Genomic DNA, 25,057 nt, shown 5'->3' with positions numbered 1-25,057 from the left:
TGTACTTTCAGAAGAAATATGCTTTTCTAGGGTCTCCATACTGTTAGTCTTATGGCACATAATACACATACCAGGTGCTTATATTGTAGTAGCCGGAGTGTCAGACGTGAGAATTCATACGCATTATTTTCATTTATGTGTCTCTGTATCCCACATAGTTTGGTAAATCTATGTATATTGGGCATCAAACTGTTCAGTAGGCCCCTGACGTTCATATTTAGAATTTTTATGTCGGTATATTATGAAATGTGGGGTATGTTATGGGGTAAAATGCAATCTTTAAGTTAATTTTCAGAAATTACATAAAAACCGCAATGTTTAGCATAGCTTTGCAGTTTGGTGCATTGCGACATCCAAATATATTTAAAAAAATATTTGGTTTTTGTGGGGGTCAGTTTATTTTATTGTGTTTTTACTCCATAAAAATGCAGTAATTGTGTTGAATTTTCAGTAGCTGGAGTGATCTCTGGGACAATTTGTATGTGCTAACTTCATTCTCTCAATGCCAGATACAGGTATGGGATCTGTTATCTAGAATGCTCAGGACCTGGGGTCTTCCGGATAAGGGATCTTTCTGTAGTTTGGATCTCCATGCTTTAAAGTTACTAAAAAATCATTTAAACATTAAATAAACCCAATAGGATTATTTTCCATCCAATAAGGAGTAATTATATCTTAGTTGGGATCAAGTACATGGCACTGTTTTTATATTACAGAGAAAAAGAAAATAATTTCTAAAAATCAGAATTATTTGTTTAAAATGGAATCTATGGGAGATGGCCTTTCTGTAATTCAGAACTTTCTGGATAATGGGTTTCCAGATATACCTGCATTTGGTAATCCTATCCTAATACTATCCATTTTGGATTTGCCTCAAAGTGCACGTTCCAAAAATATATGGTTTTGGGGGTCAACATGTTTTTTGTAGCGCTGAGCAAAATTTTTCGTCAGGCATGGATTTGTGGCCAATTTCTGTGTTTCGCCATTGTCGGATTGTTTCACAAAACAGGCATAAAAAATTGCCACAGAAAAATTTGTTGCACGATAAAGAAAAGTTGCACACATCAAAAAAATGACTAGCATCAAAAAAATTGTTGTGCACATCGTTTTTAACACGCGCAATTTTTTTTATGCACCCAACAGTTTTTTTGGAGCATGCCGTTCTTCACGTTTCGACATTTCGTGAATCTTTTCAAATTTTCGAGAATTTTTTGGCGAAGCCAAATGGAACAGATTCACTCACAAAAATGCAGTAAATATGTTGAATTTTCAGCAGCTGAAATGACCTCTGGGACACTTTGTATGCAACTGAAGTGATCTCCGAGACAATTTGTATGCACCAACTTTATTTTGGGGTCTCTAAGGCTGATGCCACACGTGGCGTTTTTACGCTGTGTTTTTTCTCAGCCTAAAAACGCCGCACAAGCCACACAGCCCCTGACTATGGCGTTTTTCAGCCTAGAACTGGTGACGTAGCAAATCCGGTTTCCATGGTGCTAATAGTGCAAAATAGTAAAAAACGCAGCATATTTCAGCTAGGTCTGGCAGCTACCTTTATGTATACATAGGAATAGCTTGTTTGCAAATACTGGCGTATTTCAGCCAACGCTTGAAAAATCCATGCTAAGGCGTTTTCTAGCGTATTTACACTTTGTGTGGTTTGCCTCGAGTCTTTTCAAGTTATTTCTATGGATGATGATATCGGGCATTTTTCAGCCGCTGAGAGAATTAGAAAAAACGCAGCGTAAAAACGCCACGTGTGGCATCAGCCTAAGTGCCAGATTCTTTGGAAATACTATGCACAAGGGAGGGGTTTGTATATACAGAGATCATTATTCACTCCTGATTACAAGGAAAGGAAAGGGAGGTAGTAAGCTTATAAACAAAAGAAAATTTACATGGCACACATTTTCAGCACATGCCCTTTTTCTGAGCTTATTGGTTTATATTGCAATTTTAAATGTGATGACAGTGAACACATAAGGGTTAATATTTGTTGTTTTGTTTTCATATGTAACGTTAAAATAATAGACTTTATAAGTACTGTGCTTTCTCTACTACCAAATCAGCAAACTGGTTTAGGGATGTTGGAGCTTTATGTTGCAGATCTGTATAAAGTATGCTTTCTAACAGTAAAAATTAAAGGTTTTTTGTCATATAGTTTATTAGTAATATATTCAATCATTCAAGTCAAGAGTTAAATGTTTCAGAAAATACTTGCAGATCCCTTCATGGTAACAAAGTACGTAATATATGAGGGTATGAAATTGAATATGCATTTATGGACCTACATAGGTAATACAATATTACAGTCCATTAAACAGACAGGAGTGCAATGTGTTGCTTTATTCACATTGAATGTCCCCCTCCTCCTACTCACAAAGACAGCATAAATGTATGCATAAAATTAATATTTAGGCTAAATTCTATAAAAAAATATTTCACAGTACTGCACAAATAGATGGTTCTATTTAAATTGTAGTTATGGGATATATCATAGCATCCATATGTGAATAATCTAGTTTTAATGAGTCTCCTTGCATTATTTATCACTAATTTCAATTTCTTTTATTTAAGATTGGTAGATTCATTAATGGCTTTTTTGTACCCTGTATCTGCCATGAAACGTGATCCTTTCCAGTGCATATCACAGTCATGAATGTTTGTATACATTATTTTATTTATTTTTATTGTTCAATAAACAGTGCTGGTTATTCTGGACACTGATTGTATTTGAATTAAATGTTTCGTAATGTTACACATTTATGTTTGTTTTGTATCCAGCTTTTAAAAAAAGTGAGTGCAAGCTCAGAACAGTGCATAACTAAACAGCTGAATTCTTCTGTAGAATCTCCAGACTTAAGTAAACAGTGGGCAGTCAGAGGATCCCTTTCTCTTCCATTTGGGAGACTGCTATAGTAGCTTATGTGGATTTGGTGTCTCCAAACTGTCTAAAATGGAAAAGGCTCTTGGTGTCCAGGTCTCCTGAGTATTTCATCGCTTCGGCAAAGAGTTTAACCACCTATAAAACATGTATACACAGTCATTGTTGTGGTAAGAGGACAAGGCAACATGTTTTGCACCAATATGGAGCCTTGCTATGAGCAGCAAACACGAGTGTGATCACAGTTAGTAATGGTGGACTACTTTTTACTGAATAAATGTTGTTAAAGGGGTTGTTCACCTTTGAGTTCACTTTTAGTATGTTATAGAATTAGTTATTCTCATTATCTTTTTAACTAGTCTTTACTTTTTATTCTTTATAGTTTTCAAATTATATGCATTTTTTCTGACTTATTGTTACTTTTATTTTTATTTAGGCCTTGCCTACTCATATTCCAATCTCTTGCTCACAACACTGCTTGGTTGCTAGGGTAACTCAGAGCCTAGCAACCAGATAGCTGCTGAAATTCCAAACTAGAGAGCTGCTGAACAAAAAGCAAGATAATTCAAAAGCCACACAAAATAAAAAATGAAGACCAGTTGCAAGTTGTCTCAGAAAAGAACACACTGTATCATACTAAAAGTTCATTTAAAGGTGAACGAATAGTGATTGACAATTCTAAGCTAAAGCTGCCTCTTTGGGATTTGTTGCTTTAAAAAGAATGCAATAACAGAAAAATTAGATATGGTTTACCATGAATAGATACGTGGTTTTTTACATTTAAAGATTCGGTAATTTGACATCTGTATCCTGCCATCAAAATGTTGACACCTGGGCCCCACATAAATACCAACACCCACTCTTTCACTCACCCTTTCTCTCCCTAGTCGTTATGACTATCTTACCTGAAAGTTGGTGAGAAGGGCGATTCCACAATCGGCTGCGGTCCTCCGTATCAGATAATTGTCACGAACGTGCTTAGTGTTATTGTTTGGAAGATTAATCACCATATCAATGTTGCCTTCCTTGATCAACCTGTGTGAATGACAGCAGCATCAATGCATAAGCGAACAAGTTTTCAGCAGTAGTAGAGCTGAATTTACCAATATTTAGACACAAGAAACCTTTTGCAACTATTAGAACAGTTGGTATTTATACAATTACATAAGTACGGTATTCAGGGTCTGATTTACTAACATTGGCGCTTAATATCAATGGTGATGTTTCTTTCTATAAATTAGAAAACAAGTGGTTGTTATTAGAATATTTATTTCCACTGATAGTAAACCAGACTCTCGGGAGCACATTTATCAGAGTACGATTGTTTTGTACTGTGCGTATTTTTTGCAGCTTTTTCGTTAATTTGCGCAACTTTTTCGTACTTTACGACTATTTGCATGACAATTTGTGAGACAAAATCGTATTTGTTGTGCCGAGTATTGGGCCAGGTTGTATTGGGCCAGGTTGGAGCTGCAGAGTGCCATTGAGTCCTATGGGAGACTTTCCTTGGGCCGGGTTGGAGCTGCAGAGTGCCATTGAGTCCTATGGGAGACTTTCCTTGGGCCAGGTTGGAGCTGCAGAGTGCCATTTAGCCCTATGGGAGACTTTCCTTGGGCCAGGTTAGAGCTGCAGAGTGCCATTGAGCCCTATGGGAGACTTTCCTTGGGCCAGGTTAGAGCTGCAGAGTGCCATTGAGCCCTATGGGAGACTTTCCTTGGGCCAGGTTGGAGCTGCAGAGTGCCATTGAGCCCTATGGGAGACTTTCCTTGGGCCGGGTTGGAGCTGCAGAGTGCCATTGAGCCCTATGGGAGACTTTCCTTGGGCCAGGTTGGAGCTGCAGAGTGCCATTGAGCCCTATGGGAGACTTTCCTTGGGCCAGATTGGAGCTGCAGAGTGCCATTGAGTCCTATGGGAGGCTTCCAAAATCATGCACAGAAGGTTCAAAGTCAGAAAGGTTTTCCCGCCACTTACGATCGTTCGGATAGGAAAATTTAGTGAATTTTGGATCGCCTATACGATATTATTGTGACTATTACGGTTTTTTATAAGCATTTTCGTGACATTTTCAATCATCAGAAATGATCGTATCTAATCCAAATTTTACCCATTTCGGGATTCAAACTCGTACTTTGATGAATCTGGGGAATCATTGGGGAAATAATAGCTTGAATCATTACAACTTTTCAGAGCTTTCTTGTCTACCCTTTCCTGTATGTCTGATTGGCCAAAAGGTACAGTAGTACTGCACCACAGGATCCAGGGACCTTCTCTTGTGTTACACTAGCACTGGCATACTAACCCCTACATGTAAATATTGGCACAAAGCTTGCCCTTAAGATGTTTTTTAAACAGGTGACAAGTAGATGCCAGCTACTGGTTGCTATAGGTGAGTAAACTTATAGCAAACATTTCTCCTTTTTATTATATAACCCCATAATAAGAAGGTGTGGAGACACATGTAGTGGGATTGTTGAGAGCTAAATCCATGGTAAGGATGGAAGAGAACAAGATCAGAGATAAACAGAAGTCACTCCTCAAAATTACTTTTTCTGAAAATAGGATACAGCTTACTTGTAGATAGAAGGAGAGCTACTACTCTTCCCTTCTTGGGATGGCCAAGCAACATGTGTGGCTGGTACATCATTGGCATTGAGCCAGTCTGCAGTAGCTTCTGTAGCATACAGCTGTATGGGAGGAATAAAAACAAATTCTACTCTTGTAGGGTTTAACAGTGGCAACAACTACTACAATGAGTATATGCATAGTGTAATATCTTTCAACTTTCTAAATCTTCATTTACTTTATTGCCCTTTTTTACAAAAGTATGGTAATGGGATGCAGAAGATAACCCTCTAGGCTCTACATTCTACTAAAAAAAAAAAAAGAATACTGACTTATTATGTGACTAGTGTGAAAAGCAAAAAGAGGCAGATTACAAATAGATTTAATTTCAATACACACAAATTCCAATCCACAGCAAAGCTTAAGCAAGTGGATCATGAGGCTACCGTGGGGAAAATCTATATCCTAAATGAATTATTTGAAAAGACGATTTTGTACCTTATATCCCTCTTCTTTGAGTTGCTGGGCGGTGCCAAGAAAGTGGGGACGGAATGAGTGCTATGAAACAAAAAAGAATAATCATCATGGATGTATTGCAACTAAAACACCATAAACATAGGGGCTGATTTACTAAGACACGAATTCGAATCCGAATTGGAAAAATTCCGATTGGAAAACGAACATTTTGCGACTTTTTCGTATTTTTTGCGATTTTTTCGGCGCCTTTACGACTTTTCGGAAATTATAGCAACTTTTTCGTTACCAATACGATTTGCGCGAAAAAACGCGAGTTTTTCGTAGCCATTACGACTTGCGCGAAAAAACGCGAGTTTTTCGTAGCCATTCCGAAAGTTGCGCAAAATCTGGCGATTTTTTCGTAGCGTTAAAACTTGCGCGAAAAGTCACGCCTTTTTCGTAGCGTTAAAACTTAAAAGGCGCAACGTTTCGCGCAAGTTTTAACTCTACGAAAAAATCGCGACTTTTCACGCAAGTTTTAACGCTACGAAAAAATCGCCAGATTTTGCGCAACTTTCGGAATGGCTACGAAAAACTCGCGTCTTTTCGCGCAAATCGTATTGGTAACGAAAAAGTCGCGATCATTTCCGAAAAAATCGCAAAATACCGATCATTACGAAAAAAACGCAATCGGACGCATTCGGCCCGTTCGTGGGTTAGTAAATGTGCCCCATAGTCTGGGTCTTTAATTTAAAATTGCAAATGAAGCTACATGTGATTAGTCAACCCAAACAAGGACCATAGCTGAGTGCACTTTAAATAAAATGGCACAGAGAGGTAAGTAGCTGCATCCTACATTGTTAATTCCTGTTCCTAGGCCTTTCACATTGCTCATGTACAAAATTTGGGAGCAAATTTATCAAAATGTGAGATTCTATTCAGCATATTTAAGTTACACTATGGGGCATATTTGTCAAAATGTGAGTTTAGAGCTTAATACATAAACACTCCCCCATGTTCTATTTATTCTTATGGGATTTTTAGAAGTGTATTTATCAATGGGTGAAAGTTAGAGCTCACTATTTAATAAATATGCTTCTAAAAATCCCATAGGAATGAATAGAATGTGGGTGACTTTTTATGTATTAAGCTCTAAACTCACATTTTGACAAATCTGCCCGATTTAATGTCTCCAGTAGAATAGAAAAGTTTTCTGGTCCATTCCTAACTTCTATCTTCATGTTTTAAGGGTTTACCTCAGCTTCCAAAGATCTGTTGAACAAAGATCATTGGAAGCTGAGAAGGATTATAGCTTTCTCTTGCCTACTGAGACATGATGGCTGATTTATCAATAGTCAAATTTGATTTCTGCCGCAATTCCTTATTTTTGTGCAAAAAATCTTAAAAACTTGAATGTAAAATGTTGGTATCTAAAATCAATGGGAGTTACCCTATGGCCATTTTTTTTGTAAATTCCATTTTTTTTACAATTAAGTTTTTAAAATTCCTGTCTGTTACCTGGATTCCAATCAGTATTCCCTTCTGAGGCAACTTGAAACCAGTTGAGATCATGGCCTTCAGGAATGCAGAGTAAATATTCTCACCAAAGCAGGCCACCTTAAGGAGACAATAAACCAGAGTAAAGACATTGCATGAAGACATAGTTATGTATTTAAAAATCCATTTTCTTAATACCTATAACCAAAACCATAAGTTACAAAACATTTTAGTATTTGGTTTCTGGTTGTTATTGAAAAATAACTTGAACTTTATGTTACAATAAATCTTGCAGTACCTATAATTTGAACCATTTTAACATTGTGGTGTTTCTAAGCGTGTGCCCACTGCAAAATAATGCCAGGACATGATGTCTGGGTAAAATGACCTTTTGTAGCTGTGCCTCTAACTCATTTGTTGCAGAAAATGTGAAGTACATTGTGTAACTGTCTCCCAGGGTTGCAAAACCAATAAAAATGGATTTCTCTGAATAAAGCCAATGTCCCAAGGTCAGTAAATTTACAGATTTAGAGCAGGCATATTTTTATAAATGTCCTCAGCTTCATGGAACACAGCATTTTCCCTTAATATACAATGTTGGGGGAAATGCTTTTAATAACAGGAACATATTTTTTAGAAAAAAAATGGCTGTAGCGCTTCCAGGAATAAATCCTCTTAGTAAGATAGTGACGCATGGCAGTAAATAAGTGTATTTTAGAAAAGGCATTGATGAGGTTCAGCTCTGGTAGAATCATGGGCTAGAAAATGAATGATCAATCTGTAGATCTCCAGCTGTTGTTTGCAGTAAAAGATGTCTACGGCAACAACTCCTCGTCTGTCAAATATGAAACTCAAAATAAAACACAGGGTGGTACTTTTTTGTAAATAGCATATTTTCTCCATGAGGTTTCAGGAGTGAATAAAAATCATAATTGGATTGATATATATGCAATGCCCCACAGGTAACAGCCCAACAGCAACTGGCATCAACTGTGTGTTTACTGTGAAATAAAGTACGTGTTACATCAAAACTAATTATTTATTACCCAGAGTTTACCCACTAAATAAAGAGGAGATTTATTAATTCTGAATTTACAACATCTTAATTACACAACCACCATATAGTAGACTAAATCGACTGCCATTGGGCCCAATGAGTCTGTTTAATCTGCTCCAATCAATTTTTATATAAATCCAATTAGATACCACCCAATTCTAATGGAATTCTAAAAGGAATACTAAAAGAAAGTACTGCACTCTACTGATGTTTTAAACAACTGTTATTATTGTTATTAATAAAATATATATAAGTTGACAAAAGTTGAAAAATGGTAGAATAGTTCATAAATAATGAGAAATTAATGACAGCTATAGTGTTATTTTATGTTTTTAGTGCACAGTATTTATATACTTATAAATATATGGTACATATTTTATATATATATATATATATATATATATATATATAGTGAATATAAGGTTATCATAGGTAAAGGAGGAGTTCCATGACTGCATAAGGCACAAGGCTAAAGGCCGGATGATTTTTTAGAGGTCATGGAACTCTGAGATGATTTCTAATATCCTCATATTTTGAAAAAGTGGTACATTTTTTATTATAATAAATATTATAAACTAGTTTCAGGGAGTCACAAATTCCATCACTAAGCACTGATATATTGAATCAATAAAAAAACAATTGTATATATATATATATACTTATAGGTATATTAGATATGATATTGATGCACCAGCATTTAGCTAATAATTATTAGTTCTTAATAATGATTATTTTGTATTATGATTATTTTAGCTAATTAATTCATCTTTGATAAAGCTATGCTGAGCAACGTTTTCTTAAAAATTAACTACCTCGCCAGTAGATGCCATTTCACATCGCAAAACTGGATCAGCTCCTCGGAGGCGGGGCCAGGAGAACATAGGAGCCTATTAAACAAAAAGTAAGTTATTGTTCTAATGAAAATTATTAAGTTATGTTGTGCTCTATTTTTCTTCTCGTTGTATTGCAGAAATTGTACCTTAATCCCAACATAATCTGCAGGGATGATAGGGCTTGCCAGTGTAGGAAGAGCAGCTTCATCTACTTTTTCTCCTGTCATAACTTTCGTAGCAACATCAATGAAATCAACTCCAAGAGTCTTGGACACGAAAGGAAAGGATCGGGAGGCTCTGAGATTGCATTCAATCACCTAAATGAGCAAAAATGAAATGTGTATGCAGCTGGAGTTTCTTTGTTTGAAGGTTTATTCCTCCAATAATGGATGACAAAATGAATGTACATGTACAAAAATTATACTAAAATAACCTTACATTTTAAGCATAAATCTTTAAGTTTCACTGAAGTTAAATATAAATGCACTCAGAGCTCATTTATAGTAAGCTACGTGATAAATCTCTCAAACTCCCATACCGTTTTCTACAAAATGGTACTTTCAATTTGGTATAAGATATAGAGATCATTTGTTACAGAATTATAGTGTTTAGATTTGTGCATAAAAGTAGTTATGGATATAGGTGGATTCATCATCTCAACAAAGTTAAATATAATAATATTTAATAAAAATACAATTGATTTATGATTTCCATTATAGATTCCATTTACACAAACTAAATTAAATACATGAGTATGCCTATAACTAACCACAAAATGCTACGCATACACAAAACAGGAAAGCAGCACCCACAGTGTATTACAGTATGGATAACAGGCTTTTTGACTAAAATCAATTTGCTTTATATTAAGAGGTTTCTGGAAGGAGTTTTCTTTTGCCAATATGTTGTCTTCCCAGTCCCCTTCATCCCCATGTGTGGCCTCAGAATGGTGTAACTATTGTAGTTACCAGACCCCTTAGCACAATCTTTTTGGGAAACTTTTGGAAAGGTGGTGTGTTTTGGAAATTTGCCACCCCACAGTTGAAATAACTGCTGGCCTTACTGTCATGCCAACATGTCTTGGGTTGAATATGTTCAGTCCTTTATTTCAGTCCATCTTATGAACTTTCTTAACCTTTGGACAGGTCCTTAGGTATAATAAATGTAGATGCAGTGTGAATAAAACTATAGTCTAACAAACTAGAGTCTAACATACTGACAAGGTTATTATCAGGGTTGGACTGAGGTGTGCAGGGCCCACCAGGGCTGCCACCCCAGGGGCCTCCCACAACCCCAGGGGCCCCTACTGCCTGACCACTGCAATCCCCACCCACCCTAGTGCATATAGCTCATACTTACCTAGGTGGGATTAGTGGAGGGAGTTCAGCAGTGGAGTGCTGATGCTTCCCAGTTGGAATCAGGTCTGGGTCAGCAGGGTCCACCAGGTTTTTTCCCAGTGTCCAGCCAGCCCTGTCTGACCCCCTGTTATTAATATATAAATTATGTATATACCACAGCTGGAGATGAATTTACAAAGGTGAAGGCTACATACTGTATGTGCAGACTACAAGCTAACACAAGTACAGTATATCCTCCACATCTAATTAAAGGCACAACGTTTGCCCAGGTGCAGTAACCCAGTTAAGTGTTTGCTTTTAACAAATTCCTATTAAATGCTACTTGCCAATTTGTTGCTATGGGCGATTAGACCTGTAAAAAATTTTGCAACTTTTCTTTTATAACCAACACATATACGGGCATGTCAAATAAATTGGTGTAAGAAATTTTTCATGCGTATATACAGTATAAATGCAAAGAAGAGAAATGCACAGGCACCCACATATACAAAGTTTATAACAAAGGTAAGTACACCTACTCATACATACCTGCAAGAGAAAAAGAAGGGCTATAGAGTGCTAAAATACTTAAAATAGAGTCTTAGGGTATAAATATTGTGCATGAATACTAGTAGTTTCACATATAAAGAAATTTATGGAAATGATAGCAGCCTCTGAAAAAACAAATCCACAGATACCAGTGCATCTAACCATGTCTTTCCCAAGCTTATTTATGGGCAGTAGGGTCTGTAATTAAAATATAGAGAGGGAGGTTTTCCGGATAAGGGGCCTTTCTGTAATTTGGATTTTTTTAAACATTTGAAATATTTGATTAAAATGGAGCCTATGGGAGATGCAACTTCGATAGTTTGGAGCTTTCTGGATAATGGGTCCTGTAAATATATATATATAGGTGAAGACAGGCTCCAGGTGAAAACTCAGCCATCCAGGACATCCTAGAAAAGGAATTGTATGAAAAGACGATACTGCATGAAGATGGCTAATGCAAATACATTAAAAATCAAATTAAACAGTAAACCAGCTTTTTTTATGTGAATTTTTTTCCATTCCTAAGCAGAAAGTGTACACACACACAATAAAACTGAGCCTTTGAATAAATAAATGTATGGTAAAACAACAACCTTTAGCATTCTGATCTGTGTCTAACACCAACACGCATGCTGACAGGTGAGATGTTCTCTTTGTGACAGCAGCCTGGTATTACTGTATTATACAGGCTGATAGTGGCTCTTTTCTTATCAATGCCTTGTCAAGCAGCTTACAGAAAATGATTGACATATCAATAGTGCAGTGATGGAGCACGGAAAGCTTCTATTATTCAGGCAGCCCACATATAGCTGTCTGTGTTGCAAGAGTAGGAAGTAACATGGAAAAACTACAAGACATTAAATTGCTTTGTAAATTGAGATGATTCCATAAAGCTTTGATGTATAAAATGTAAGTGTTTTACCCTCTTGATTCAAACACCCCCTGGTTTATTAAATAAAGGTAAATATGAACAGAAAGTGCAGTTTTCTGATCATGGTAAATTAAAAAAGCACAGTTTCTTTACCCAAATATTTTATTGCCAATAAATGTTAATAATAATAATAATAATAATATTGCTGGAAGTCACTTAATTTAGAGCAGTGTTGTGAGTGCCTCTATTAATTACAGTATACCTGAATTTGCAGAATATGTTATTAATGCTTAGTGGGCCCCGGTCCTCTTGTCCTCCAGCTGCCAGGGTCCCACTGACCAAGACCCATGTTCTGGTGGGTTTGTTTGTGGCCCGCTGCACATATACAGCTGCAGAGACTAAGACTACTTTCCTTAGCTCTTTGCTCTACAATGGATAGAGAGCACTGCCAGAAGGAAAACTTGGGAAAGGAGTTTATAAAAGGAAGGGGTTAAAGAGGGTTGAAACTATATTGTTGTTGTGGTCAGGGGGTTGAAGGAGAAAGCTGGAGTAAATGGCACATTGTGTAAAAATAGAATGGCTTGTGGAATGAGGCAGGAAAAGGGATGGAGAAAGGTGAAAAACTGAAAAGTAGAGGTAAAAAAAGATTTGTTTAACAGGATAAAAGCATATTTGTAATGCCAAGCTGGCAGATGACACCAGAACACATAGTTCCAGCAGTAGGAGGCTCTTGCTGGGGGTTTGGGTAGAGTGGAAGTTATCATCTTCTGGGGTGGTGGGCCTTTAAGGTCAGGTTCTACGGTGGGCTTAAGGAACCCCAGTCCGATGTTGAAAATCTATGGCAGACGGGTAAGCAGCACATTGCTGCAGAATGACCTGCATTATCTGATGGAAAGCGCAACAGTGATCACTTTCTTTATGAAGATATTGGAGTTCCACACTTAAAGGTTTCAAGATTTTCTCTTTAGATGTGCAATGAGGATCAAAAGTATTGATATTGAAAGGCCTTGAATGATATCACTAAAACTATATGTTAGCTTTAAATGTCTAAACTTTAAATTACAGGAGAAATTCACATTTAAATTCTTTTTTAGTATGTTATAGAATATCCTATTATGGGTAAGGAAATATGAAGATATAGGGAAGGAAATATGGAGAGCATTCTAGTTCACAGTTTCTCATTACTGATCGATATCCATACAAGTTGCTGGCTTACTATCTCCTTCCTGCTGAGGATGTCACAGGGTGCGTAACCTTTTAGGGGCCACATTACCATGTAAACTATTTAGCTTGCTCAGCTAGATGTTGTATGGACTTTGGGTAAAGAAGAGAAATAGTAGGGATAAGTCTGAAATAAAGAATGAGGTGGCTTTTATAGTAGGTGAGCCCTTCATTAATTAGGCACCTTATCAAAACACTGCATTTTATATCACACAAGAAATGAGAAGAACATTGAAGGAAAGGTGTACCCAATTCATGGAATGGTCTAAAATGAAAAAGCAAGGCTTAAATTCGAATGTGCCATGATCTTACCAGTACATCATTTCCTCTGACAAGAAACTGCATATTGAATGGTCCAGATATAGCGAATGCATTTGCAATTTTCTTGGTAGCAATTTTCACCTGAAAATTAGACAAAAGGACATTAAAGTTGCAGTGCCACTTTTCAATACCTTCTGAAGAAAATGGATCCATCATCCTAGCTTTTTCTGTACACCTTTTGCTTTAAAGGAAAGCTCCACCCAATAACTGTAGTTTTTTTGTTTTGTTCTTTTGCTAGAATAATGAAGAAAAACAGACACTAATTCTAAAAATTCTAGTGTCTATAGAATCAATAAGGAATATATTTTCTTAGCCATCTCCTTTATCCTATTGATTCCTAATTGCAGCATTGCAACAACTCAGATGCTTATATGATTGTAACCGAGGATTCTAAATTATTTTAAAGGTTGACAACAACTCCCAGAACACTCTGGAAACATAATTTCTCTAATTCTAGACACCTATAATGTTCTGTTTTTATACTGGCGGGCAAAATATGTCACTATGTAAGATAACAGGATGGTGACTGACATAGCATTGGTAGGGATTATTCTCAGTGGAGAATTCTCTGCATCTGTAATAAAGTTTAATGAGGTTTATTTGGAAATCTAAGGAATGCAAACAACAGAGATTTAGGGAAGATTTACATCCCATTTAATTGTTATTTCAACAAATACCCATTCCCACAATATTCCAAGGATATAAAACGGAAGAATTGTCTCATTGTGTACAAATAGACCAGTTATAATTAGCATTATCAGCTTTAATTCTCTATTAGAAACATTCCATCCAAGTTATGTGCAAAATAGAATAATGCCAATAAATAAAAAATAACTATTCTTTTAGCACAAATTCATAAAATGTGTGGCAGTCAGGAAAAATAGAGATCATATAGTGCCATAAAAATAAAGACAATAAAGAGTCACTTATAAACACTAAAAAGGGTGCTTAAGTTTTACTCTTTATTATCTCAATTTTAAGGGGACTGCATGATCTTTCTTTATCCTAACTGCCAGATGTATTTTTTATTGTGTTAATATATATATATATATATATATATATATATATATATATATTTATTTTTATTTTTACTAATTGTAATAAATTTATTTTTTGCATTATTTAAATTGATTTTTTTAATGAAAATGCTTTCAAGAAAATAAATGACATTATTGCGTAACCCCTGCCTTAAACAGGCAGTAAGTACAGGGCAGAAATTACCCACAGATTAAGGCCATGTAAATGCACACAGTTTAATCTTTTGGACAAACCTTTGTGTCTACTGTATCTAATGCAAATTTTGCAAAACAATGATGGACTCTTTGATGGTGGGGGTGTCTAGTAACTTGGCACCCCAGTGATTTTGCCTTTCCTTCTGCTTTAAAGGGGTGGTTCACCTTTTTTAGTAAGATGTAGAAATTCTGAGGCAATTAGCAATTGGCCTTCATTTTTTATTTGCTGTAGATTTTCAGTTATTTAGCATGTTGTTCGGCAGCTCTCTGATTTGGTATTCCAGAAACTATCTAGTTGTTAGGATGTTATTTACCCTAGCAACCAGGCAGTGATTTAAATGAGACATGAAACACTGAATAGAAAGATAAGCAATAAAAACAATAAGAATAAAATTGTAGCCTCATGAAGCAATAGTTTTTAGTCAGTGATCCTCATCTGAAAGTTGCGTAAAGGTAGAAACGGGAGGCAAATAACTAAAAAAAACTCAAAATATTTGAAAAAAATATAAAAAAATAAATAATGAAGACCAATTGTAAAGTTACTAGGAATAGGACATTCTAACATACTAAAAGTTAACTTAAGGGTGACCCACCCCTTTCTTTTTTCCATGTATCAGCCTTTTTCAGTTTTTGTACCAAGAGCACTACTGTAGTTATGCAACCAGCAACTGTCAGCTTGTGTCTAAACTAAATAACTGAACAATATTTTGAATTCTTTGCTAACTTATAAATTATAAACATGATATATATGTGCAAAACACCCCTAATAAATGCTCTGTTTAGAATGCTCAAAAAAGGTTCAGTTCAAAAGGAGTCAGTCTGACAATTGTAATTAACACTGTTGATTTTTTTCACCCCATTGCATATTGTGATATTAGCTGACAAGTGTCAAACAACAAAAGTCAGGGGTAAAGTACAGATCAGCCGCTTTTCTTCTTAATGAGCATTTGACTGCTAATTTTCACTACATATAATTAACTTATTATGACTCCTGTTATTGTCCTGTTCAGCAAGTACTGTACAAATTGGATAATGCTGTCAGAACATAATGAGCAAATAGATACACTTTTGGAGCTGTTAGCCTGGCCACAAGAGTGATTTGATTTGAAACAGGGCTGCCTGAACTTTTAGTAGTTTTATGCAGACCCCATATTACTTTAATGCTTTAATGGACCTAACAAATGGCTTGTCTGGCATGTTTTATAAGTGAAGTCCATTGGGTGAAGAAATACATTGAGGATAGAAGTGTGTTGAGCACTCCCTCCCTTTTGTCAAAGCTTGCCCTGTAATACACAGATAGCATATCCACACTTAGGGGCACATTTACTAATCCACGAACGTCTGAAAAGCGTCCGAATGCGTTTTTTTAGTAATGATCGGTATTTTGCGACTTTTTTGAGCGCTCAATACGAAAGTCGTAATGGCTATGAAAAAGTCGCGACAATTCACGAAAGTCATAATGGCTATGAAAAAGTTGCAACAATTCACGAAATTTGTAATGGCTATGAAAAAGTCGCGACAATTCGCGCAAGTTGTAACGGCTACGAAAAAGTCGCAAAAAATACGAAAAAGTCGCAAAATGTTCATTTTCCAATCCGAATTTTTCCCATTCAGATTTGGATTCGTGGATTAGTAAATCAGTGGCTCAGTAATCAGTCATATACCTTAATTAGCCATGTGAATGTGGCCCACTGAAAGTCAGTGGCCTAAATCATACCTTTTCCAGAGCCCCTTGACTAATGGTTTGTGTGGGAATCATAAGAGTGGCATCCCCAGAGTGAACACCAGCATCTTCAACATGTTCTGAAATAGCATGGCATATGACCTAAGAAGACACAATATATACACACATTAGTGAAAACGTAGTTGCATGTATCAGAAGCATCTGTATATTGTATGGGAAGGTGTCAGATATGGACTTCCTCATGTGTTTCAGAAGAACCATTATTGCTGGTGGGTAATAGAACAGGGCTGATGTGAATGTGGCCCCTTAATGTTACCCTCTGTCGCTGTCTTGCATGCTCATAATAAGATTTTGTTTCTAAATAATGAACATTTCTTTCAATTTGAGGTATGATTATACAGTGCATATTTATTCACTTGAATGGAAAAGTTTAAGAAGAAAAATAAAGTGCCAGTGTTGCCACACATTTGCCATTTAAGTGAAAGCAGGGGGTGCAGTGGTGGTTTTAGGCATTACTCCAATGGTCTATGCCCTTAAATGTCTTTAGTATCCTAAGTGATCACAGACAGCATAGACTGATTATTTTGTTGTCAAAAGGTCATACATTTATTTAGGAAATAAATCATCTGTTAGGCAGGGAAAGCTCATCATCATGAACCTGCTTCCTATGAAGGCCTTAGAGATGAGTGAGAGCTAGAGAGATGGGAAGCCCTCTAAAGTATTTGCCTTCCTCAGGCTTAATTTGGAGAAATTTTTGCAATACTAAACTCGATTGACTGAAAAACTTTACAGCCCCTGTTACTCTATGAATAGAGTAAGTTAATATAGATGGAACTTACACGTCCCTCCTTGGCAACCGCATCCATCTCTACTTCACGTGCTCCTTGAATGAATTTGGTGATCACAACAGGGTGTTCCTGCCCAAAGTAATTTGTTATTAAAACACCTTTTTATTAATAAAACAAAACTGTAAACTACAAGAAAAAATACATATATTTATATTACTGAGACTTTAAATGATAATTATAGCGTTTAAGGGGACACCAGCAATTGATTTTGAACTGTCTACAGCAAGTTAGCACCTGTGTTATCAAGGGTGATTGTGCATTCCATGCCACCTGTGGTGGCCTTCCAAATGCCACTCTGTCACCACCCAGATTTACCTTTTCTACATTCTTGCCAGCGGAGAGGAGGGGCTGCATCACTAGTGCAGAAAGCAATGTTGCTTGTTCAAAAAAGTGCAATGTTGGCCCTTATCAGCCCTGACACACATTGCCACCTGAGGCAAGGTTTTCACATTTCCTCATGGAAGGAGAGGCTCTATATGTTAGTCAATAAGCCCTCAGTGCCATACTCTGGCTATCTCTGGCAAACTGTGAGTTCCTGTTTGGAAGGATCTGCAAAATCATTATAATTATCTATCTAACTGTATCATTTAACCTATGTGCATTATTCCCCTTAAAACATGTATTATACGGTGATCATCTAAGCTTGAAATTTGCCATCTGTATGGTTTTTGTATTTTAGGTTTTAGGTTTAATCTGCAGCTTTCCTATTTGAAATAGATTCTGTTATTTGGTTCCTAGGGTCTCACTTACCCCAGCAGCCAGGCAGTGGTTTGAATGACAGGCTTCAAGATGAATAGGAGAGGGTATGAATAGAAAGACAAGTGATAAGAGAAATATAACAACAAGAAAGATCTAGCCTCAGAATGAGAAAGTGAACAGAAGAAATTCAAATCCCCAAAAAGGAAAAAAGAAACCGACTGAAAAGAATCTCATAATATAACAGTCTATGTGATGCTCACAGTTAATGAGAACATGAACTTGCAAGTTAGTATACATCTGATTTGTAGTATGCAGCATTCTGGCATATGTTGGGGCTGTAGAAATAAAATAACTACATTCCTTTGGAAGCGGCAACAGGGACAGGTTTTTCTATGTTAGCTGCTCAACATAGTGATCTGCCTGTCAAGCTCCCACAGCCGGTAGTAAAACCACTTCCTTCCTCAGATCAAAATACTGCAAATACTCATCCTCTTTACCACCTTGAGAGCTCTTAAAAGGCAGCCATAAAGGCCCTCATCCACTACAAATCAATACCCCTCTAGATGTACTCTAAACAGAGTTTAAAAATCTTGCTAATGCTAATACCAGGAGATAATGTGAAAATTGTTCTATTGCCAGGGAAATGTACCCAGTGCATTAGTGCTCATTCTCCTAGGCTATTTTTCCAGCTGTATCCTTATTTGTCTATTTTTGTATACAGAACACCATGCATTCCCTTTGCCTCTTGTGTTACTACATCAGGGGTCCCCAAACATTTATACACGTGAGCCACATTCAGATGGAAAAAGTGTTGGGAGCAACACGAGCATGAAAAAAGTTTTAGGGATGCCATTTAAGATCTATGATTATATTTGGTAGCCCCATGTAGACTGGCAGCCTACAGAAGGCTATGTTTGTCATTAGGGTTTTTATGCTACTAAACTTGCCTCCAAGCCAGGAATTCAAAAATAAGCAGCTGCTTTGAGGACTCTGGAAGCAACACTGGTTGGAGTTGGTGAGCAAGATGTTGCAAGAAGCAGTGGTTGGGGATTACCATACTAAATCTATAGTTTTGACCTTTTACAGAAACATTCCCAGGGCCTTATTATTATTGACTGGTTAAGATTATTTACAGGACTCCCCGTACATTGCATTAGGATGGGAAGAATATCTGATAGCTATTTCTTTTAGAATACAGTCTAAGAGTTTTGAAATACAAACAGGCAATATTGATCTAGACATCCACAAGAAATACTAAGCAAAATAGCACAGGTACAACCCTTTCAGGGATCTGGCCTGAAATTACAGACTAGAGGTAAAAGTTACTTCCCACAAAATAACCTTTTTCTTTGTAAAAAAAATTTGGAGAAGCATGGCTCATTTTTAATGGGAAGGGCAAGTGAAAACTGCAAAACTGTACTACTCGGGTACAATAGTGTTTCCCCTACTGTTGCACTAAAATGTTTATTGCTTCTGGTTTTCTAAGTTGACCTAAAGAATCAAACTGTAACTATTCTTTATCCTCTGCACAATGTTATTTGAACCTGTTTTTAGCTCTTTGCTCTGAAGATCGCAAATGAGACTGCAATTTCAGATTATGGCAATGAGTTAATATTATAAATGATTATTTTACCCTTTGGGATGGTTTTTTACAAATAACCTATTTTGTAATAAACAAACACAGAGTTGTATGTATAAATATCCTTAAGAATTCTATAGTCGTAAATCCAGAATACTTTGCCAGCAGATGGCAACACAAAAAGCAACAATAGTGTGTATGCCGAGGAAAATGGATTATATTTGGATTATATTAAGCCAAATTAATGTGGTTATTTTATACTGTTTTTGGATTATATAATGTGATTGCATTTTGTGTAAATATTATAAGTGAAACAGGATGGTGACAAATCTGCATGTAATATTTTCTTCTTCTTTAATGAAGTTAGTATGTGGCTTGCCAATCAAAGATGTTTTAATATATCTCTCTATTAAAACAATTCACTAGAAAATCTAATAAGGTTTGAGAATAAATTTGATATAAAATGGATTCACATGCTAGTAGTATGCATTCCCATTTGCTGCCTTCCAGAGGAAGTTTTGCTTTCTTGGTAAATGTTTTTTCTATTATTCTGAATATATATTTATACATATATATATACAGTATATAAAAAATAATCATCTGTGGCCAGCACACCCTTCAATGTTTTATCAAAATTTTTTTATTGTAGATATATTGTTAAAACCAACGTTTCGGTCCTTATTAGGACCGTTCTCAAGGATAAAAAGCATATATACAGTATATATATATGGATCATCACAAATGTTCATAATATATTTGTGCTGCTCTCTGCATTAGTTTCTGTATGTAACCCATTCATATAGGCATGTGTGCTAGCACTAATAAAATAAGTGATTCAACACAGTAATTGCTGAAGAGTTGCTTATATTCTGCTAATACATGTGAAACCTTCAGCTAGTTCCTTGTGCTTTGACAGTAGGAATCAATGAGAATAGCATTTACCTGGGATACACGTGTGGCTTCAGCTAGGAAATTCTTTAGTTCTTCCTCTCCATGTACGACATTCATTGCTGAACCACTAGGAGTCAAAACGGGAGTTATTACGTTTGTTTCTCTATCTGCAAAATGCTCACTGATTACAGGGAAGCTTTATAAGAGAAGGTATTGTGTGCCTGAATTTGTGTGCAACTCCCATAACAAACAGATGCTATGGGAGCAGGTGCCTAGACTCCTCTACCTACATGAGAGCAATAGTAACAAGATCTACACATGTTGCCTGTCCTAACTACACTATTGGGCGTATTTATTAACATCGGAGACAAACATCATAGTAACCAATAAGCAATTAGATTTAAATGGTCTCCTAAAAAATTAGAAGACAAAAGCAAAGATCTGATTGGTTGTAATAGACAACATCACTGGTGATGTTTGTCTCCAATGTTAATATATATACACCCTTAAGAGTGAAACCTCAAACTGAATAAAAAAAATATAAACCTTTTTAATACATACATGATTGCTCCTTGGTCTGCCTAGCATAGACCAAGTCTCCCCAATAAGTTCTACACTACGGTAGGGGAGGTCCATGGCTGTTGGACTAAGCAGGGGCTTACCTTACCTTTGATTCCACTGGTGTTTCTGTAGGGTGGGAAAGACCACATCTAGACTTTGAGAACCTGGGAACCTTAAAAAATGACTTACCCAATTTATACACTAAATTATATGCCAATCTTACAAGATTTGTTACCTTTGTCTTATTTGTTAATATGGTAAAAATTAAGCCTATAACAGACCCTGACTGTCAGTGTGCAAGCTTTGAGGTTGTTGTTTGCTAGTGAATTAAGCTAAAGGGAGAGCCTGTAGCCTATGGACTTGACCACTCTTTCAGCAGGAGGCTCCTGTTGTTGTGCCTGTTGACATGTTTAGTAGCTGGCATGCTGCATGTGTACTGTTATTTAATAAAAGTTGTAACCAATTTTTTTCCCACGTTTGTCCGAGTGTTCATTTGTAGGGTATTGGGCTGTTGACCACAGCTAGGTATTGTCCGAGTTAGTTGGATCTGCAGCAACCATGTGTCTGCTTATAAACATTTCTAGATACAGAAATCCGTTGTCAGGTAATTACCTCAGAACATATGAAGGACGGAGCAAGCAGGGGTAACCAACAGTGTTTGTGAACTGTAGGGCATCATCCTACAAACAGAAGGACAATTCTTTTAAGGAGCTGATCCTTACTCATGCTTTCTCACGGAATATTATGTAATATATATGGCTCGGTTGCTTGTCCGTGTAGCTAGCTTACCAGAGAGTTGACTGCCTTCCATGGTGCTTGGGCAATCTGAAGCTCATCCAGTATTGCAGAGAATGTGGATCGGTCCTCAGCTCTGTCAATTTGCAGTGGGCTGGTGCCCATGATTTTCACTCCATTTTTGTAGAGAGGCACTGCCAAATTATTAGGGATCTGCCCTCCAACTGAAATAATGCAACCATCGCAATGCTTGAGAAAGAGAGGCAAGATTAGTCAGAACCTTAGTCATAGAGCCAATAATACAGTAATTTCTTTTTATGGTATGTGAAATGGAGATAAAGCTCTACATAAAGTAACTCATACAGACTGGTTTATCAAAAGCAATTATGTATGCTTACTAGTGTTTCAGGACTGTAATTCACAAGCGCCTAGATTTTATTCATTCTAAGCAATGAATTCCCACAGCTAACACATTAAAGGCAGTGCTTACATTTACTGATGTGACAGATCCTCTCTCACCTCTTGCTGGAATACATCCAGAATCCTTTCCTGTGACAGCTCCTCAAAGTAAAGTCTGTCGCATTCATCAAAGTCTGTACTGACAGTCTCTGGGTTGCAATTCACCACCACAGTCTTCTTACCAAGCTGTCGCAGGGTGCGGATGCTGGAAACTGCACACCAGTCAAACTCTACACTGCTGCCTGTCATAGGGAAAAGACAGGAGGCATTAGTAGATACAAAAGGGCACATGTAAGGCTGCAGGTGCTGTGAGCAAAATGCAATTTTTAGCACAATCACTATGTTTTTTTCCCACAGTGCAGCATTTATTTTTCATGTCATTGACATCGCAAAGGGACAGTGCTCTTGAAGCAATTGGCTGTGCCCAATTGCATCTGAGTTGGTTAAAATAAGTAGCAGGGGAAATATGATAAGAAACAATCAATGGCCTGGAATAAAGCTCCATAATAAAAAAGGGACAACATCTAAGGTTACAATTCCTCATATTTTTAAATGTCAAATTCCATGCAATGTTAGTTACTGTGTTCAACAACCAAAGAACTATACACTGAATGTTATAGGCATGTATCTGACACTGTTAAAAGACAAGAAAAGCCCCATTCAATGGTGGGTGCTGACAAGCTGCCCCTGCCTGTTACCCCTCAGTAAATGTAATCGCTTAAAGGAAAACTATACCCCCAAACAAATTAGGTTTCTATAAAAAAATATATTGCGTAAAACAACTAATATGTAAAACCTTGCTTCATCTATATAAACTGTTTTCATAAGAATATACTTTTATAGTACTATGTGCCATTAGGTAATCCTAAATACTATGTGTCATTGGGTAATTTCATAATAAAGGGCCGCCCCCTGGGATCATACGATTCCCGGTGCACACAAACAAGCCAAGGCACACATACATGCTAGGCCACACCAGCCAATTAATGGACAGAGTTCTGCCTTTTGCTTCCACACTTCTTCCTGTTACAGGTAGAGCTGCATTATTTCTGGTCATGTGATCTCCGAGGGAGCACACAGCCCATCACTAAATGGTGGCTCAAGGGAAAGGATGTAAAAGGGCAATATTTACTGATATTTATATATATATATATTCCAGTTTGGCGAGATTCTTTAACTATGGTTAAGTATTCATTCTTGGGATATAGTATTCCTAGTTTTTTCCCCAGCTGGTGCTCCTTTTAGAAAAAAAATGCAGCGGCATGGGTAAAAAACTTTTCTAGGCGTCATTAGTGCAGACTTCGCTGGCCATAAATTGAGAGATCGTTCCCCCATGTGCCCATTTTAATCTGGGCGATATCAGACTAATCCAATTGCCCAGCCCTAGGGGCTGCTCCGATGGGATCTTTAAACTTGTCCGATTGATATCTCGTCAATGTTTGGTCAGATAATGGGCAGCTAAAATCTGCTTGTGTGTAACCACCTTCAGTCTCCCGCATTCACAGTACTATCAATTCCAAACATTTAACTAAACATGTGAGTCTATATCTGATAATGGACATCTGGAAAAAGTAAGTATTGTGTTAGTATTAAATGTATTTTGTTAGTCTCCTTTTTAAAGGGGAATGTTGAATGGAATACACATAAGTGTATGGTTGGATATTTTTACATAGTCCTATATAGTAAGTTTCCCATAATTCTCTAGGAGTGTCAGAGGGTGGCTGTGCAATAAACATTTCAATTGCAACTATAATATCATAGTTGTTTTCTTCATTGCAAAAAAGCCCTTCTCTCAGCCATACTTTATTTATAATAAACATAAGCCGCAAGTAACTATAATGCATATTACCTCTCACAAATTCTAATTTGCTTTATTTATTATTTTTGTAATTGTATTTTTTTTGACGTTGCCTTGTTACAGGTCATTTAACACTAAAAGATCTTGAAAAACGTGTTTTGATTACACACATAGGATATTTGAAGCCAACTTCAAATATTCAATTTTTTCCTAGGTTATTTAGGGAAATAATTTTATCTGCATTCATTTTTTTCCCCCAACTGTCAAAGAAAGTTACAGAGCGTACCTATTACCACACGCTATTTGAAAAAGTGTAATTTGTATCTTCTTAACAAGCAGAAAACACAGTGGGTGTTTGTTACTTGTTAAAAAGCCCATATAAAACTGCTTATTCAATAGGATCCTTGTAGCATTCTGCTCAAGGGATTGGTATCATCAGTCCTCCAGGTGTTGCACTGCCACAGCTCCCAGCATCTCTCAGTAGCTAAAATAGCAGAAAATGCAGGGAGTTGTCTTTCTGGAACAAGGAACAACACTGAGGGTTGCCTATCCCTGTCTTTGATATATTAGCAAGGAAAATATATATACTGTGTACTCCATTGCTCACTTAGGACAGGCTCAGAATTTATTTATACATAAGCTATGTTTACATATTATTATGACCTTATAACATCTTGTTGGTAAGTGCCTATATTAAATAATAATTTTATGAAGGCAGGCTGAATTATTTCATATAACATATGCTTTTTTTATATCCATGTAGCATTGACCATTTTACACTGGCACTTGAGAAAATAAGTATGTAGTACTAAAATGTTGCGCCACCCTTCACTTTAATAAACAATTAATATTATCCATTATTTTATATAGCACCAACACATTTTGCAGAGCTTTTCAGAGATCAGACATTAGTTCCTGTGCCAGTAGAGTTTACAATCTAAGGTCCCTATCACAGGCAAGCTCTATGGTCAGTTAGCCATAAC

General features: G+C 36.6%; 1 protein-coding gene across 1 annotated transcript in view; it reads right to left on the bottom strand.

Annotated features, from left to right (window-relative positions):
• Positions 1–2,139: 2,139 nt before the first annotated feature.
• cps1 (carbamoyl-phosphate synthase 1) overlaps positions 2,140–25,057 on the bottom strand; it is a 58,278-nt gene continuing 35,360 nt past the window's right edge. Inside the window, exons 25-38 of the mRNA XM_004917848.4 lie at positions 22,337–22,518; positions 21,872–22,066; positions 21,695–21,762; positions 20,573–20,648; positions 17,344–17,421; positions 16,538–16,645; positions 13,580–13,669; positions 9,436–9,606; positions 9,269–9,343; positions 7,421–7,519; positions 5,945–6,004; positions 5,456–5,568; positions 3,790–3,919; positions 2,140–3,022 (exon numbers count right to left, since the gene is read on the bottom strand). Of these exons, the coding sequence (XP_004917905.1) occupies positions 2,924–3,022; positions 3,790–3,919; positions 5,456–5,568; positions 5,945–6,004; positions 7,421–7,519; positions 9,269–9,343; positions 9,436–9,606; positions 13,580–13,669; positions 16,538–16,645; positions 17,344–17,421; positions 20,573–20,648; positions 21,695–21,762; positions 21,872–22,066; positions 22,337–22,518 (1,544 nt within the window). The 3' untranslated portion in view covers positions 2,140–2,923. The remainder of the gene's footprint in view (positions 3,023–3,789; positions 3,920–5,455; positions 5,569–5,944; positions 6,005–7,420; positions 7,520–9,268; positions 9,344–9,435; positions 9,607–13,579; positions 13,670–16,537; positions 16,646–17,343; positions 17,422–20,572; positions 20,649–21,694; positions 21,763–21,871; positions 22,067–22,336; positions 22,519–25,057) is intronic.

The sequence above is a fragment of the Xenopus tropicalis genome, chromosome 9 (assembly GCF_000004195.4).
Source record: "Xenopus tropicalis strain Nigerian chromosome 9, UCB_Xtro_10.0, whole genome shotgun sequence".
In the NCBI taxonomy this organism is placed as follows: domain Eukaryota; kingdom Metazoa; phylum Chordata; class Amphibia; order Anura; family Pipidae; genus Xenopus; species Xenopus tropicalis.
This window is presented reverse-complemented; position numbering and strand designations above follow the sequence as displayed.